This window comes from Schistocerca piceifrons, chromosome 4, assembly GCF_021461385.2.
Source record: "Schistocerca piceifrons isolate TAMUIC-IGC-003096 chromosome 4, iqSchPice1.1, whole genome shotgun sequence".
NCBI classification, from domain to species: domain Eukaryota; kingdom Metazoa; phylum Arthropoda; class Insecta; order Orthoptera; family Acrididae; genus Schistocerca; species Schistocerca piceifrons.
In genome coordinates, this window is record NC_060141.1 from 794950779 (window position 1) to 794968765 (window position 17987).

At 41.7% G+C, this 17987-nt stretch overlaps 1 protein-coding gene across 2 annotated transcripts in view; it reads left to right on the top strand.

Moving 5' to 3' along the window:
* Positions 1–209: 209 nt before the first annotated feature.
* The window catches only part of LOC124796302 (FK506-binding protein 2), a 140637-nt gene continuing 122859 nt past the window's right edge, over positions 210–17987 (top strand). For both annotated transcript variants that reach the window (XM_047260427.1, XM_047260428.1), the window contains exon 1: positions 210–428. In XM_047260427.1, the coding sequence (XP_047116383.1) occupies positions 235–428 (194 nt within the window). In that variant the 5' untranslated portion in view covers positions 210–234. The remainder of the gene's footprint in view (positions 429–17987) is intronic.

The following is a 17987-nucleotide window of genomic DNA, read 5'->3' on the forward strand; positions in this document are numbered from 1 at the left end:
TTTCTTTAGCCAGTGTAAATATTACGGAGCACTACGAGCAGCCGCGTCAGGGAGAGGTTCCGGCTGTGAAACAGCTGAAAGAAAGCGGCGCCCGACGCAGGAGAAATCTTTCTGGGAAGCGGCGTGCCGCCTGCTAGGGAGTTTGGGCCCGCGCTGTTGGCAGCGCCGGGGCGCGGCTGGAGGCCGCGTGGCAGCAGGGATCGCTGGCGCCTCGTGTCTCAGTCTTCCGGCGACATGCAGCGAGTGAGCGTGCTGAGTTTTGCGTTGCTGGGGGCCCTGCTGGCCGTGGGCTGCCGCGCCAAGGAGTCAGACCTCAAAGTGGAGAAACTGTTCGTGCCCGATGAGTGCACCGAGAAGTCCAAGACGGGCGACATGCTCACCATGCACTACCGTGGCACGCTGGACGACGGCAAGCAGTTCGACTCCAGGTCAGTTCTTGTCCCAACATATGCGCTAAGCCGTCGGTCGTATCTTTGAAGCGTCAATGAGCAACGCAGCGGCCATCACGATTACAGGATGTACAGACAGCAGTACTTTCATTTACCTCTGAACAGTCACAATTTGTTCAGTTACTCGAAACGGGCATAAAAACATTAGAGGGTTTACTTGTTTTAGTTTAGTCAATCCAATGTCAAAATTTGTTTTAGGAAGAGCAATCTGAAGTACTGCCTGAAGCTACAAGTATGGAACACGTATCTTTCAAATGGAATGAAGAACTCGCAAGATACTGCTAACAGCTACCTGTAGCACCTTCTTCCATCGTCACAAATGGTTTCGATCCATGGCGGGTTATTGCTTTCCACACACAACATAAGATTCTTACTTATTTCCTCGTAAGGCGCGTTGTTCATTAATTTACCCTCAGGTTTAATACTTCGACTACATAACTTCACAGGTTCAGGTTAGTATTTGCACGTGGTGATGTTTTCGTGCAATATGACAAAGCTTTAGAAGCGTAACAGTGGAGAGGCTCGTGCACCGATAGCTAATTGTTAATTAGAAATAAGTTTAGTAATAAGTGTTTAATATACATTCACCAGTGAAAACTTGTTTTAGGCGCGCAAATGATGCGAACCAGTGCCGTAAATGTGTTAATACCACATTATCTGCGTCTCTGTGGAGCAATGGATGTAAGATAGCAAACTAAAACGCGGCCGATGACGACGTATTGTTGTCGATTCCCGACGATCTGAAACAACGAACGAACTTCAGTAGTGACGTATGCAATTCGATGCTCGTGAGTGCATATCCAAATTGAATACGAAAATGTTAAAAGTGATGCCTTCTCTTATTCGCAGCAGGTTTACCTGACAGTGTGTAAACTCGACCGCCATCGTTCGTGACATCGTGTGTTCTAGCTACAGCATAGGTGGGAAGTACGAGAACCGGAAATGCAACTAAAATGTCATTATTGTCTTTGTGATTTCAGTACATGTACACGTATTTCATTGTTTGGTGGCCATTGTTGCTCGCTACCAACCCGTATTGGTTCGGAACTTCAGTGGAACTTGCTGTTTGCCGGCCTCGATGGCCGAGCGGTTCTAGGCGCTACAGTCCAGAACCGCGCGACTCCTACGGTCGCAGGTTCGAATCCAGCCTCGGGCATTGATGTGTGTGATGTCCTTAGGTTAGTTAGGTTTAAGTAGTTCTAGGGGACTGATGACCTCAGATGTCAAGTCCCATAGTGCTCAGAGCTATTTGAACTTGCTATTTGATAAGTACAGAACCTTCATTTCGTGATAGTGTCAGTGTTAATATTTTACGAATGTCTCGAGTAAACAGTACCACACTAAAGTCGTCCCATTTTCTTTTTGCATCTTTCAGGTTAGAACAAATGTAATTCCGCAGGTAGTAATAGTCAGGCATTGTTGACCGCATGACGTCTGTTGCGAAAGGTACCGCTGGAACATAACAGTATTGTCAAGCCACTTACAATTTAGTGTTGTCAGATGTTATAACCCTGTAACGGACGAATCTTGAGTTCGGCAAAAAAAAAACGGAATTTCATTTTTTTTACCCGGGACAAATGAATCACCTAAATTATTTTATGTGATTTATTGATCTTTATTGAATGTTAATGAATGTGTCGGTTTTTAAATGCTTTGTTTAATTTTTACATACTCCATCCAGTTATAATCATAGTCGAAATTGGTCATTAACTTTTTATCAAATTCGGGGTACATTTATTTGGTGCATCAGTCCATTTTAATGCTATCTGTGAAGTAAACACTTTATTATAAAGCAGTTGGAACTAGGGGTACTAAAGATGCACCATAAGACATGAAAAATGTTACATACTTATTTCATTCTTGGAAAACTCTTTCCTTCCATTTCTCAATCGCACCCTTATTTTTGTCATTAAAAGCCCGTGCCATGTCCAGACTTGTTTTAATTATTTGAAGTTCTTCGTGTAAGGAGTCCACATCCACTTGATCGGTTCTTAAAAGCATTTTAAAAATGGTCGTAATGTAGTGGTGATTTTAAGTTTAAAAAAATAACGTAATGGACAGGTTGTTATTTGCTGAGAAATCTTATCGCAGTAACAAGTATCCTACATAACTGGTGTAGAACTGTAGAAATTCGTCCCGAATATATCTTTTGCATTAGTGCTTATTCACCCATTATTTCTCTAGTCTTACTTTCGAAAAAGTTATTTTATTCTGTGCTCAGTCTTCTCGCGAATCCCGTGCATTTCAGCATGCATCTCAACAATTGACAATCTGATTCAATTTTCTTTATTCTTGTTTCTACCGAAAACATTACGTTATGCAGAAACGACGAAAGCGCCAAAGTTTTTTCTCTGCCTCTCCACATGTGATTAATTTTTCTAACACGCGAGGACATTCATTGCAGAATTGCATCCAGAAAATGAGATATAAGTGCACGCCATATTTTTAATACTCTTTAAACAGCCGGACCAAGAAATAAAAATCTCGTGACGGAATGTTTTATTATTTCTTCGCATTGCATCTCATTCGCTTCAATTTGGAGTTGAAAGTCCGCCCTTCGTTTTCCAGGTCTACTGAAGTGACTGCATGTTTTCAGTATCGTAATTTCAACATCCGCTTCTAGTTTTAACAGTAGTGTATTTTGCAGCATTGTGGAGAATACGGACGGGGCAACTAGCTTTGACAATCTTATCATTTTCAGGTAATAGAAGTGTATAAATGGGATGGTTTCTGCCGAAATTTACAAAAGCCCTTAACGCACGAGGTGTGGTCTCAAACAGCGCGAAAATGTTCGAACTCGCTATCCAAGGTCTGTTCTGGAGGAGTGCTGCTATACCCCCCCTTCCCATCTTAAATTGCCAAGCCTACGATGTTTTGTTGTCGGTTGCGTTATCGCCTTCTGTGTTTATTGTTGACACGTTTTATCGATAGGTGTTGCGAGTCTCCTAGACATGCTATCGAACAAGAGGAACTTCAGAAAAGTTGTGATGGGGATCAGCCTCCTTCGTCAATGAAATTCGTAGTGTCTGTTAAAATCTAACGTGTTCTGATTGGTGGTAAAAATATAGCTCCCAGCAATGCGAATTTGACACTTTCTTTTTGTACCTATCGGGTGGAATTTGTATGCGCAAATTTAAACCCTGGAATTTATTTTACTTTGAAATTTCTTTGCTACAGAGATCGTATAATTTTTCAGAATGTAAAATTCAGTACTCAAACTGCCCGTTTGTGTCTACTATTTACAAGAATCACACAAAATTATATGCTTTTGTGTGATTGATAGTAAAATGCTGCAGGCTTTGTTCAGTCCAATAAATAAACGAGAAGCATTTAAAAACGCTTAAATAATTCTAAAAATAAATGTTATATAGCATTAATTAAAAATTTCACATGATTTTTGCCTTAAATCTCGGTTTACACATAGGGGTCTTAGAGACCCCACCTCGTGGTATACGTTACTGAGAAGTCACCTCGTGAGTCAGGAGTTAAGTGTTATCAGCAACGAATGTCGAGACTTCATTTAAAGACAATCTATTCTTCTCCAATTTGTCTCTTAATAACTTCGAAACTTGATATGCCCATTCATCGTTACATTCAGCAAAGAATCTTAAGCAAATTGGAAACATTTTTCCGTTTTTTTTTTTTTGTTAGGCCTAATTGCATCTGGCGCTACAGAAAAGTATAGTTTTTTCCTTGGATCGTCTTTAAAATACTTATAGCAAATTCTTTGGCCACTACTTCGCATAGCGTAGTTTCCGCTTTTGCTCTTCCGCAGCTAAAACTTTTGAGTGATTTAAAAATCACTGCAAATATATGGTAATAATTGGTGTGAACAGTCCATTCCATTGTAAGTAACAGAAGGCTCTGCCGTGTGATAAACAGATAAGAGTTCTCAAGCTTAATCTTATCTGTCTCCTAGGCAGATGGTTCAGGCTTCGAGAAATATTTCAATAAGGTACTTGGTGTTCTGTTGCTAGCAACAGTCACGCTTGATTTGGCAGATGCTTGTTTTACTTCAGGAACGTCTCTATGAGCACACGAGAAATCTTCATTGCACAGGTGACAGTACGTCTTTTACGAGTTGTTTTATATATGTCTCAGCCAGGAATAACTATTTTCCCAGTTCAGATTATACTTAAGTCTTTTGGCTTTCTTAGAAGGTATTCCACCGCTTCTAGACGAATTATCTGTGTCACTATCATTTAAATCACTCATTTTGTCAATAGTTTTAGAAATAATTCGCAAGCATAACACGTTCAAAACTCAGCAGTTCTCCCAAAACAATGAACGCAGTTTTAAACTAGAATGACGATCAAGAAAGAATTTAATGCTACCAGTTTAACAGGCGTTGACATACCATATAAACCAGTTAGCAAACGAACGTAAATGGAACACACAAAATCGTAGAAAGGAAGTGAGATGGACAGTAAACAAGTAGAAGAATGTAAAACACAGAGCGGCGCGGCGCGAGAGGGTGGGAATCGGTGAATATCGGCCCCGCCCGGCACTATGATAAGGCAGACAGCCGAGCTAGTCGCATCTTCATGCGGTACGTGCGTTGGTAATAGGCAACGGCCCAACTGTGGCGCGACAGATTGCGTAATGATGGTCGAACAAGGTGTAAGTACGGGACAGAGCGTGTTTCGGTGGGACATTTAAAATTATGCCGGAAACACGGGACGTCTGGCAACAATAGTCAAATATCAAAAAACATTTCAGCGTTCCTAGAATTCGTCTGTGAAAAAAAAAAAAGTTCGTGAACAGCAAATAAGTTAAGTGTATTTTTTGTAAATATCATTGCTCTGCGTTAAGAAGATATCAGTATTACAATACTGGATATAACGCCGCAATGGTTTTTCGGCATTTGGGCTGGATAAACATTTCTGCAGTGTTTTCTTGCCCATATCAACCAATATTAAGCAAATCATGTGCAGCTTGGTTTTCTTGGGCCGTATGGTGTCACCCCTATTTGTCTCCAGTGGATATAAGAACTTCCAGTTAAGGATCCTTCATTATGCTGCAGAAATCATCGAGAAGTACCCATTGTTGCAAGTCTGTGGATATCAAACGATCTTATGGCATTAGTGGGGTTGTGTCGGCCGCCTATGCAAGCAGGGGCAAGTGAACAGTTGCGTATATTAAATGCGCAATTACAGACGTACTTGTCGTCTGATGCAGCAGCCTTTTAAAGTTTCTTCTCGTCTGTAACCTGCTTATAGAACACTGAGCAGCTCGTATTTTGTTCGAACAAGAAGTTCATTGCGCTTTGCTCACAGGAATAGAAAAAACAAATTTCAGCATCCTTTATAAGTTTGGGACTGCAGTTTTACTAAAGAAATGAACCCATTTTTGGTCTGTTGCTGTATCGAAATTTTAAAACTTTAAGTGACGCTTCTTAGCACTATGAACTCATTCTACAATTCGTAAATTTTTATACTACGGTCATTTACAGTATTTATAAGGCTATGAGAGGTCATCTCGTCTTTCATCCTCAGGACAGCGAAATCCTTAAAAAGGGAAGTCTTCGGAATTAAACTATTGATTTACATATGAATCAGACATCAGAAAGCTGCACTTCACTCGGTCATTCCATAAATACAACTGCCTCTTCAACATAACTGTTATCAATACGGGGCGACGAAATAATTAACTTCGAAACTTTTTGTTTTCGTAACAGATTGGCTTTGCCTAACATGAATGAGATGATGAACTTAATTATGCGAAATTAAAGTTATGTAGTATGATAAAAAAGTAAAACTCTTAAATTAAACCAAGAAAGTAGGGGTTGGAGGGTGTCCCGTTATACTCACGTAGGGAGACGGGACAATTATAGAAGAGTAGGAACGATTTCGATAAAATGGGGATACCTGGTAGCCGTAGATGCAGATATTTCTGTTTGACGCCATTTTAGTGATTTGGGCGCCGTACTGATGGATATGAGATGCAGTGAGTAGGGCAGCAGAAAACACCCAGTCCGTGAGCGAAGGAAAATTGACCCGGTCGTGAATGGAATTTGGGACCACGAGCTGTGGACATTGTGGGGCTGGATACTGCGTGATGGTTCCAGGGCACAGAAAGTATTTGTCTTCTGCCATGTCGTCGCTGTTTGGCATTGTAACGAAAAAGATCTGGTAAAGATAAACATCAAAACTATTGTCCATTGTGGGTTGATGTCTACAGTATCAGATACGTAAGATTTGCTGTATAGGCTTGAGGTGTGGTGGTTTCTTCAAGGTTGGTGTGAACTAAAATCTCAATCTCAAATGTAAGGAGGTTTTTCGAAAAACTCAGGTGTAAACATTAGCAGCTTTTTATGAATGTTTCATTGTTGTATACCTGACCGGTGCCTGCGTTTTACACGCATTGGTCAGAAGTATCAGGATAACGACCTGAAAACTCAATTCGGTTTGGTTGAAGAGTGGCGATTGTTATGGAAAACCTGGAATTCTCGGGTTATTACATTTTACCTAGAATTAACGTTGCACCGAAACTGAATTTTGAGTTTTATAAATCACAAATTTTGAAGTACGTAATATTTAAAGTGTGTTAATTATATGAATATTATTTCACATAAATTATTGTTTACAAACTGCGGTTAAACCACTACTAATGGCTAATATATAACTTAGCTGAGAGGAAAGAAGTCATTATTGTGGTATGCTGCCTCTTTCCCACCATCCACCCCCCCCCCCTCCTGCTCACCATTTATTTCTATAACTTATCAGGAACTTCTTGACACCGTCTTCTGAGATTTGAAACTATCGGGGACTTCTTTTTTTCCAAGTTTGAGTAACCCTCCTGTGTTGTCACGTAGTAACGTCCCTTATAAAACAGTGTTAGTCTAGTTACTTTAGCGAACGTAGTGGTAATCAGATGGCGATAGGTTTCTCACTTCCTTTGAAGAGTTACGTCGACGTTTTGATGTGGTTCTGTATGGCCTGTCACAAGCTGTTTATAACCGTTCAGTCGGTGCCAGAACCAGGCCCCTAGCAGGAAGCTCATTACTGGCAAGTTTGACGCGAAACCACTTCTCAGCAGACCCTAACGGCCGTTGGATGGCCGCGCTGCCATGTTCAGTCAAGCATTCCTCTACGGTAGTGGCTCCCAACCTGGGGAATATTACCCCCTGAGGGTTAGAATGAAATTTTCTGAGGGATAAAAAAAGGGTCTAGTAATGTTAACCTCGAAACTGAACTATTTTCAAAAAAATCATTATCACTATTTCGTAAAACTGTAATACTGATTACATTACCAAATTTACATTATTTTTTTTTTTAAATTTCAAGTACTAGCGTTAACGCGTGAAACAATGTGGTGTAGGTTACAGCTTCTGAAACGAATGTATGAAGACCTATCTTGTTCCTCACAGAGTCCAGCTACTGCACATATACTTAATATCGCCCACCTGTGACAGTAAAATTCATACATATATGCTTAAGTATCTCATGAAAATGCTTTCTGAGTTGCATGTCGTTCCCACAGCGGAGCAGAAACTGCTTCATTATCCACTTCGCTACAATAAGCGAGCTACTTGAAATCACAGCGCAGTAGTAATTATGTAATGGCTACATTCGTATACTACAGTGGTCAGACGCAGAGGATTGGCAGCCTGAAGTCTTGCGATTTGTGCCATTTCAAGGGTAAGGATACCAGGAATGTAGTGGTAGACAAGCAGTAAGTATACTGTACCCCGTTTGACTTGGTATCATCACTGTGGATAATCAGCTTTCTTTTCCGGGGAGGAGCTGTAGGTAGCACTCGCGATGCACTGAGAATTACTTCATCTTTGTATAAATATAAATAGAGTGTTGTTAGAATTAAGCTGTATCAGTTGTCTCATTGACTTGTTATTTTAAACAACGGAAAATACAGGGTGGAATTTAACAATATTATGAAAAGGATAGTTCCTACTGACCATTACAGCGGAGATGTTGAGTCGCAGATAGGCACAACAAAAAGACTGTCGCAAAATAAGCTTTCGGCCAACATACGTTTGCAGCTTATAAATATTTTCATCTAATCTAAAACGAACCCATCTTCTATTTACTCTAAAACGTTCTCATTAATTGGCTGTGTGTAACTTTTTCTCATCTCATCAGGTATTGACACGTGTCTTCACTTCTCAATAAATGATTTGAATCCACCTTGTGGATTGGAATTCCTACTAGATTAATGCCATGGTAAGATGAGCACTGAACTCATTCCACAACCGCTGCTTTTCACATTCTGAAACGAAGGCATGTATCACAGTAATTTGCTGAGGTTTCGACTTGTAAAATTCAGTGTTCTTTAAATATGTGTTTGTTCTGGCTGCTTTAAATTTACGTTTGTTTTGGACGTTCTGGTTTATACTGTTTCTTTCATGCTAGTCATCGATTGCAATATATGTACATTTAGAGCAGAATGATGCGAATGGCTTCGATAAATTAAGTGTTGAATTCTTCAGAATGTGAACACAATGTCTCCTCAACCTTCAGCATGACTTTATTGTGAAAAATTCGCTCTGATAAAGCAGTGACATGGCCAACAAAGCGGTACGCAAGTCGATAGATTGTAATCGTTAAATCCATGCCAGCACTAACTGAATTTAAATTTCAACTGTTGGCAGCATCATTCTTTATATCTTGACTGTTGTTGCTGAGGTTGACCATTGTTGCCAGGGATATGAATAATTACTGGTGTATTCCATAAATTATACTTAAACATTTATTGATAATGGTTGACTTCTGATAAAACAATCTTAAAATCCTGTTCTAGAAAAGAAAAAAATTGTCAAATCTATTAAAAGCCCAGATAAAAATGAGGAGAAAGTTGCTTGAGCATAGAATAGAAGGAAAAAGGTGCAAAATGTAGTAATCTCACAAAAATGTGCCTATTTTGCTTAATTCATGCCCTCAGATGCATATATTGATCTGCCTGTGTGAAAAATAGTTATGTTTTTAGTGATTAATAATTTCGCACAACGTTGTACCATAGTCTATGGCTGTCACTTTGCCTACCGCTTGATTTAGCCTGGAAGAATCTAACGGTGTGATAACTGTTCACCATTGGAATAGAACTCCCTCTACTCCCTGCGTTATGGATTCAGTAGCCAGGTCTACGTCTAAAGTTCATATTTAACGGACCCTGACTTTGGGGATCTTGTTTTAAAATGGTTTGAGGACGGTTTAGGAAGTGATGCTGGATCAGACAGTGACAAAGAAATTGAAAGTGAACATAGTACAGTATAGGACCAGTGCGAAAGTAAAGAAAAAAAACACACACACAGTGTGTATTGATAATTCTTTACTTAAGACCCCGACAACCACTGCGCCACCTCGCTTTGTCTGGAAAGTCAGGTGAAATAGTGGGTTCATCGCGAGACTTCTGCCATCGTAAATAGTCTTAAGTTAATAGATTCCCGTATCATCAGTCAAGTTCCTGCTGCGACCATCTCAACCTTTGAGTTTTCCTCCCGAGAAATAAACTTTCATCCATGGCTGAACTCACCGATAAACCACCCCATGCACCGGGGTTGTTTGTCAGTAGAGGGACTTCTATTCCAATGGTGAACAGTTATAACACCGTTAGATTCTTCTCAGCTAAATCAAGCGGTAGGCAAAGTGACAGCCATAGACAATGGTACAACGTTGTGCGAAATTATGAATCACTAAAAACATAACTATTTTTCACACAGGCAGATCAATATACGCATTTGAGGACATGAATTAAGCAAAATACTCACAGCTTGTTGCACATTTTTGTGAGACTACTATATTTTGCACCTTTTCCCTTCTATTCTATGCTCAAGCATCTTTCTCCTCATTTTTATCTGGGCTTTTAATAGATTTGACAATTTGTTTTTCTTTTCTAGAACAGGATTTTAAGATTGTTTAATCATAAGTTTACCACTATCAATAAACGTTTAAGTATAATTTATGGAATACACCAGTAACTATTCATATCCCTGGCAACAATAGTTAACCTCAGCAACAACAGTCAAAATATACAGTATGATGCTGCATCAGTTGAAACTTAAATTCGGTTAGTGTTGGCATGGACTTAATGATTACTATCTATCGACTTGCGTACCGCCTTGTTGGCCGTGTCACTGCTTTATCAGAACGGATTTTTCCACAATAAAGTCATGCTGAAGGTTGAGGAGGAGACATTGTATTCTTACAGATCTCTAGCACGAAAGCAGTAATAGTATAGATCCATGTCATATGCGAGCGACTACTGACAAAGGAAACCACGACATCTCCGGGAAAGAGCAACTACACAACTTTGTAACCTCCTAGCCCACCGTTATCCATTATCAACAGAGTAACAATAAACGCTAGCGGTCTGTGAGATCGCACCTGGGACATTAAGGGTTAAAGGAAACTGGTTTTCGTCAACTCTCTTTGCATGCTGCATGCATACGACATTGTTCTAATAGCCATCTTACCTTCATGCACTATCAGTTGGAGTGGGTGATAGAATATTTATTGAGGACAATGCCTCAGCATTGTGTCCTTGTAGGACCCAAAGGGACATGCGTTCCAATTTCATGCTTACTGATGAAAACTGATTTGCTCCTGATCTTAACCTGTTATCGGGCATGCCGTGATTTTGGTCCTTTTATCTATCATTGAACCAGAAGTGGAAAACATGCGGCCACTGAAAGAACTTCCAGTTGCCTGAATGACTGTGGAGCACGAGAAACGCACGGTCTACGGCCGTTGGTGTGCAGCCTGCGATAAGCCAGATAAGACTATCAGCGGGAGCGGAAGCTCTCGAGTAGCGGTAAAATGAGGCGGCTCATCACAGTTCTTGCAGGAGCCTAGCGACCGAGCACCTGGTTTGGCTTGGGGGTCTTACTCAGTGCTGCGCTGTTTTCACGAATTGTACGACATAACTCACTCACTGTTTTAATTACCCAGTATGTCCTTATTTCACCAAAAGTTAATTACTGGAAATTTGTAATAATCACACAAACAAAACTTTGCTTTGATATGGTCAGTGTTAGGTCCTCTCCAGCGTAGGTTAACACATCATAATCAGGTTAAAGAGAAGACATTCACATCCCCCACTAGATTGTCAGTTAATGGGCTTGCTTAAGTTAGCCTTCGAACTAACTTCTAGAGAAGAGCTGGAGTGATCAGTTATAAAGTTGAAGAAGTAGTTAGATGGGAAACCGCGACACATAGTCCGCCCTCTTCATACGAACGATTCCTTTACACGCACGCGTGAGCTCCTTTTGCCAAATATTGTTTTTGTTGTGTCTAGACAAGACAGCCTAGACACAATGAGAGGAAGCCGAAAGGCACGCGCTTAAACTCACGCAGGCTGGCGTGAGGTCTGAAACAGGATGCGTAATGAATGCTATAAAGAAAAGTACGTAGCTTCTGGAGTACTTAACTTTAATCCATAATTGTAGAACATCTCTTGTTACGGTACATGCTTCATAATATTAATCATCAATTGAATACCGCGCCTTGCTAGGCCGTAGCAAATGTAGCTGAAGACTATGCTAACTATCGTCTCGGCAAATGAGAGCGTATTTGTCAGTCATCCATCTCTGGCAAAGTCGACTGTACAACTGGGGCGAGTGCTAGGAAGTCTCTCTAGACCTGCCGTGTGGTGACGCTCGGTCTGCGATCACTGACAGTGGCGACACGCGGGTCCGTCGTATACTAGCGGACCGCGGCCGATTTAAAAAGGCTACCACCTAGCAAGTGTGGTGTCTGGCGGTGACACCACAGTTTTCAATTAGGGGTCTTGAGCGAAGATCACTCTTAACAATTTGTGTATTGTTGGGTGTGTGCTAACGAAGGTGTGGGCAAGGTAAAACTTGGTACCGCCATGGAACTCCGTATACATATTTTGAGATGTCAGTACTGGGATGTCTCCTGTTTCGGGAAGCGTAGGTTTCCTTCTCATAGCACAGTGCGTACCAGTCGCGGTTTTCTGACATCTAGCTGTTTTAACGGTTCGCAGCAGCGTTGGCTTGATTTCAAGCTTTCCAAGTTGTTGGTGCGAGAACTTCCGAATATAGGTCTTACTGAATTATGATTTTGCTGCTCTTAATTTAGATTGCTCCACTGCAGTTGCACTCCGAAAAAATTCCTCACATTTTAAATAATTGTGCATTTATGCATTTAGGCATACATGCTGTCAAGAAGCTAATTTCATTTCGTCTCAAATCTTATTCGAGCTCGGAAACGTCCCTGAAAGATTCCTAAACGTTTGTAATAAATGTGCTTGTTGATAATTGAAACTTGAGTGCCGCTTTACACCAAAACAAGATATAAGCGAGGCGTAGTACTAGTGTAAGTTGTGAAAGGTAAGTTTTTTATCGCATGAATGAAAAAGGAATCTTGTTAAGGTGTCAGTAAAATCCGAAATAAGACGACGAGGGTAGACTTTCTCAGAGTGGTAGTGAAAGACTTGTTTCTTTAAGGTAAAACAAAGCATATTTCGACGTAGTGTTGAAGACACTACCGTCAATGTTTTTCCAACGAGTAGATTCCATTCCTGAATTAAGATTCTGGGAGACATGCAAAATAGCCATCTACAGTTCCCATAAACTTATTTAGCTCAAAACGTTCTCCCAACAACAAATTTGTTTAGGTGTGGAAATTGGTGGAACTCATTGTCAGATCAGGAACCGCGCTGCTGCTACGTTCGCAGGTTCCAATCCTGCCTCGCGCATGGATGTGTTTGATGTCCTTAGGTTAGTTAGTTTTAATTAGTTCCAAGTTCTAGGCGACTGATGACCTCAGAAGTTAAGTCGCATAGTGCTCAGGGCCATTTTTTTAATGACCTCCGGTGTTAAGTCCCATAGTGCTTACAGCCATTTGAATCGTCATTGTCAGATCCGGTCAATTAGGGGTGAATGCTGCGACAGTTATACTTAAAAGATACCTTTGTTTTCTGATTGCCAAAGTACGTTGTTGCAAGTGCTTCGCCCTGGTAAAAAATTAACCCTTTGCGAATCTGGAATCTATTTGCGTATATAAGATTCACTAGTTATTAGTTTGATCTGGCTTAATTTATGGCGTAGTATTGGACTTGCATCTAATTTACATTAACACACTCGGTAGTTGCATTCTAGCCGTTGGTAGAGCGTCCGTCGCAATGAAAACATGCAGCATGACTTACGGCCGTTTGAGTTCGCAACCGTTTGTAGCTGTGCATGTACAGTTAAAGTGTGGCTGTGGTTCAATACAGTCCGTTGTAGCTGTTCGCCGTTATGGCAAAAATTAAGAAAAAAGAAGCGGAGGTGAGGGTTTAATGTCCCGTCAACGACTTAACACAGACTCGGATTGGGGAAAATGAGGGAAAGGAACAGCCGTTTCCTTTCCAAAGGAAACACTTGGGCATTTGCCGCAAGAGATTTAGTGAAACTGCTGAAAATACCAAGTCAAGAGCTGTAGTCCTGGAGCAAAAAGTTCTAATTTTTTGTTAAGTGGCTTCTCGTTTCATGACCGTACAGCCAACCACAGTTTGTGCAGATAAGAACTGTCAGTTTTGACTATTATTTACGTACAGAATTGAAATCTATTTCTAGTAAAAAAAAAAAACAGCGTAAGTTTTATAAAATTTGTAAATATACACTCTGCTAATCTATGTACAAAAATTAAATTACGTTGTTATAACAGACGGAGTATTATTTTCGGAAAACTAACATATGTACGAAACACTGTGTCGGATGGGTGTTCTCACGTGTTAGGCAGTTGGAGTCGGAAAGAAAAGTTGTCTAGCTGTTGCGTCAGATTCCGGCTAAACTGCAAGCTTCAACGATAACTTCCATTTTCCTCGTCAGGAGCTAAGTCTGTCTCGAATTTAACTACAGACGATGATGACGACGAAGGCTATACTTGAAATCTGACGCGGAAAGTTATCCAAATCTGGGTCGCCAGATGGGAATTAAACCCACAGGCATCACCAAAAAAATGGTTCAAATGTCTCTGAGCACTATGGGACTAAACATCTGTGGTCATCAGTCCCCTAGAACTTAGAACTAATTAAACCTAACTAACCTAAGGAATCACACACATCCAAGCCCGAGGCAGGATTCGAACCTGCGACCGTAGCAGTCGCGCGGTTCCGGACTGAGCGCCTAGAACCGCTAGACCACCGCGGCCGGCAGGCATCACCACGCCATCTCGCTTGGTAGATACGAACAAAGCAGAATGTTGTAATAAAAAAAGAATCGTGACATTGTTCCTCGGATCGGGGCGATTGCCCAGTCTGGCACAGTGGGCCACCTCTTGATTGAAAGGGCTAGGCGTAAACCGAATCCAAATCATCTAGAAGCGGAAGATACATAACAAATTATGCCCATGACAGGTGTATTGGCGAACGAAACAAATGAGACAAAATGGTACGGATTGTCGTTTGGGACCAAGTGATGCCTGCGGCGCCGCACGCGGGACGTCCTTGGGGTGCAGCCGGCCGGGCTGCTGGAGATCTGGCAGAGAAGCGAACAGAACAGCTGCCGATCGCTGGCCGCTGGGCGGGGGCCGTCCTTGTGGAAGGTCGGCGAGCGGTGGCGAGGTCAGCAGGTCTGACCAGGGGAAAGCTGCTCCCCTTTCTGCCCGCGCCACGCTTTCCAAACCTTCCCACTCGACGGTATACTGCTGGAGAAGACACTAATAACCCCGCGGTCCACATCTCTACTTCGCAAGCCAAAAGGCTAAGGCAAAGCGTTCTTCATCTACCACTATTACTCCTCGTTTCCTCTTCCAGCAGTGAATAGTGCGCGATAAGAACGACTACTGGCAAGTTGTTGTTGTTGTGGTGGTGGTGGTCTTCAGTCCTGAGACTGGTTTGATGCAGCTATCCATGCCATACAGTAAAGCTGGATGCCCTCGAAAAATTACGGCTGTAGTTTCCCCTTGCTTTCAACTGTTTGCAGTACCAGCGCAGTAAGGCCGGTTTGGTTAGTGTTAAATCAGGAAGCACATGTTTGTCTGGTCTCTCTCCCTCCGTTGTGGTTGCACCTACGGTACGGCCATCTGTATCGCTGACACACGCAAGCCTCCCCACCAACGGCAAGGTCCATGGTTCACGGGGGTGGGGGGGGGGGGTTACTGGTAAGACTCCGTTCGAAATCGGCCTCACTAATTTAACCTTCATGGTGCAGACACCAGAAATTCTTTCCAACATATTCTTAACTTTGTTGAAGTTTTGGGACGAATTCCACCTCTGAAAGTTTCGTCGGAATTCGGGTTCACCCTAAATTTACAGAAGAATTGAAAAGTTTGACAAACTGATCTCGGGGAAGATCAGTTCGGTTTCCGGAGAGTTGGAGGAACACGAGAGGTAGAGCTAACCCCGTCGTCTTATAAGACAGGTGAAGAATGGCAAACCTACACGCATAACGTTTGTAGATTTACAGAGAGCTTTTGGTAATGTTGGACTACTCTTTCAAATTCAGAACGCAGTAAGTATAAAATACAGGGATTGAAAGCTTGTTTACAACTTGTTGAGAGACCAGACTGCAGTTTTAAGAATCCAGCATCATGAAAGGAAACATTAGCTGAGAAGGGCGTACGACAGGGATACAGCCTACCCCGGTTTTATTCAATTTGTATCCTGAGCAAGCAGCGAAGGAAGCCATGGAGAAATGTGGAAAGTGAATTAAAGGTCAGGGAGAGGAAATAACAACGCGTGATTTGCCGATGATATTGTAATTCTGTTAAAAATGGCTATAACACAATAAATCAAGAGGCTGCAAGCTGCTATGCACAAGAAATCAAGAACCGTTTTTTCTCCCCCTAGAGTTATTGTTCACAAGGAAAAACGGTAGCCATTTAACGAGACACTATAAAACCTTAACATCTGGACATGGCCGCGCGGGATTAGCCGAGCGGTCTCAGGCGCTGCAGTCATAGACTGTGCGGCTGATCACGGCGGAGGTTCGAGTCCTCCCTCGGGCATGGGTGTGTGTGTTTGTCCTTTTAAGTCCCATAAGATTTCACACACATACATCTGGACGTGTTATTGTTCCACAAGCGTATTGCATGACATTTCAGTCCTGATTTGTAATCTGGGAATGCTAGGAATTTTTACTTCATAGTAAATATGTTACTCTCCCACACACACACAACTTGAAAACAACCCTGATTTGTATCAGCCAATGCTAGGAATTCGTGCTTCTTCTATCTAGAGAAGACCTGTGACAGATTAAAATGGGCTACAAAATGATGGAAATTCTAAAATTGAAGTTGGTGAACTGGAAGAATAGGATACTAATTGAAGCAGTTGCAGAGGGCAGAGCAACCATGAAACTAAGAAATCGTATGACAGTTTGAAAATGGAAGAGGAGTAAGAGAAAGTTGTGTTTCAGCAACTCTGACAGGGTGATGACGCTAGAAGGAAGGAGTAACGTTGGGAGGGCGGAAGATCAGAGTTGCTGATGACCAGTTACTACTTGCAGATAAAAACTCTCCTCAGAAAACAGTATCCGGGCTTGAAACAAACAGATAAGTGATGGGAGTACGTGACAAAGAAGATATGAAAGTGAAAAAGGTCAAATTTAACAGGTTGTACAGTACAGATATTTGGGGAGCGTGTTAAGTGTTAACTGGACTGCTGAAACAGAAATAAGATCAAGGTTTGCAATGGCAAACTCTCCAGAAAAATAAATGCTTATTATGAAAAGCTGGCGTTGGAGTTAAGAAAAAGATAGTTTAGATGCTTCGTATGGCGTGTTTTTGTGTACTGCTGTGAAAGCTGGATATTGATGAAAAGAGGGAGAACTGAAGCATCAGAGAGGTGGGTTTCGAGGAAACTGGAGGAAATAAAATGAGTTGTTAAAATGAAGATCAGTAGAGTACAGTGAAGGGTAAAGTAGCAAGGAACTTATTTAAACCTAGTTAAGAAAATAACAGGATAAAGATGGAGAACGCAATGATTTCACGACCCAGCTAATAGACAGAACACTTTACGAAGTTGAGCGCTAGGGAGATACGGGGGACATTCAGATAAATTAAGAGGCCTGAGCGTCGCCGACAGTGGGTGTACAGTTTCGTGCCATGTCATGTTGGAGCCGAACGCGGAAAGAGTGGCTGCTCCTTGGTTTAAGGAAAACTGTTGTTTGCAACACGACCAAATCTCGCCGCTTTTTCCTCCGGTCTTACATAAGCTCACCGCAACACTCGAAAGTTCTGTTCATATTTCTAGATTCCAAGAAACGCAGTTCCATTGTAGGAAGTTTTGCGTTTATAGCTCGCTGTTAACACTGCACAAATTTTCTCACCATAGGTGTTGACGATCGTCAGAAACTCCGTGAGGCTGAATGCAGTTCACACTGCTGTATTATCTACGAAAGCTGGAACCACAGTAAACCATAGCGAAATGCTGGAAGACCAGCAAATGATAAACTTTATGCGGCGAGTGACCATCATAAATTAATTTATTGCAAACAAATAGATGAAAGAGCAGTTAGCGTTAATTGTGCTGATGTCGTCGCCAGTGAAGGCTGGTCTGCTGCAGCTCTCGGCAAGCTTCATCATCTCTGCGTATGTCAGTCTATATTCATTCGAAACTGCGCAGTGCAATCAAGTC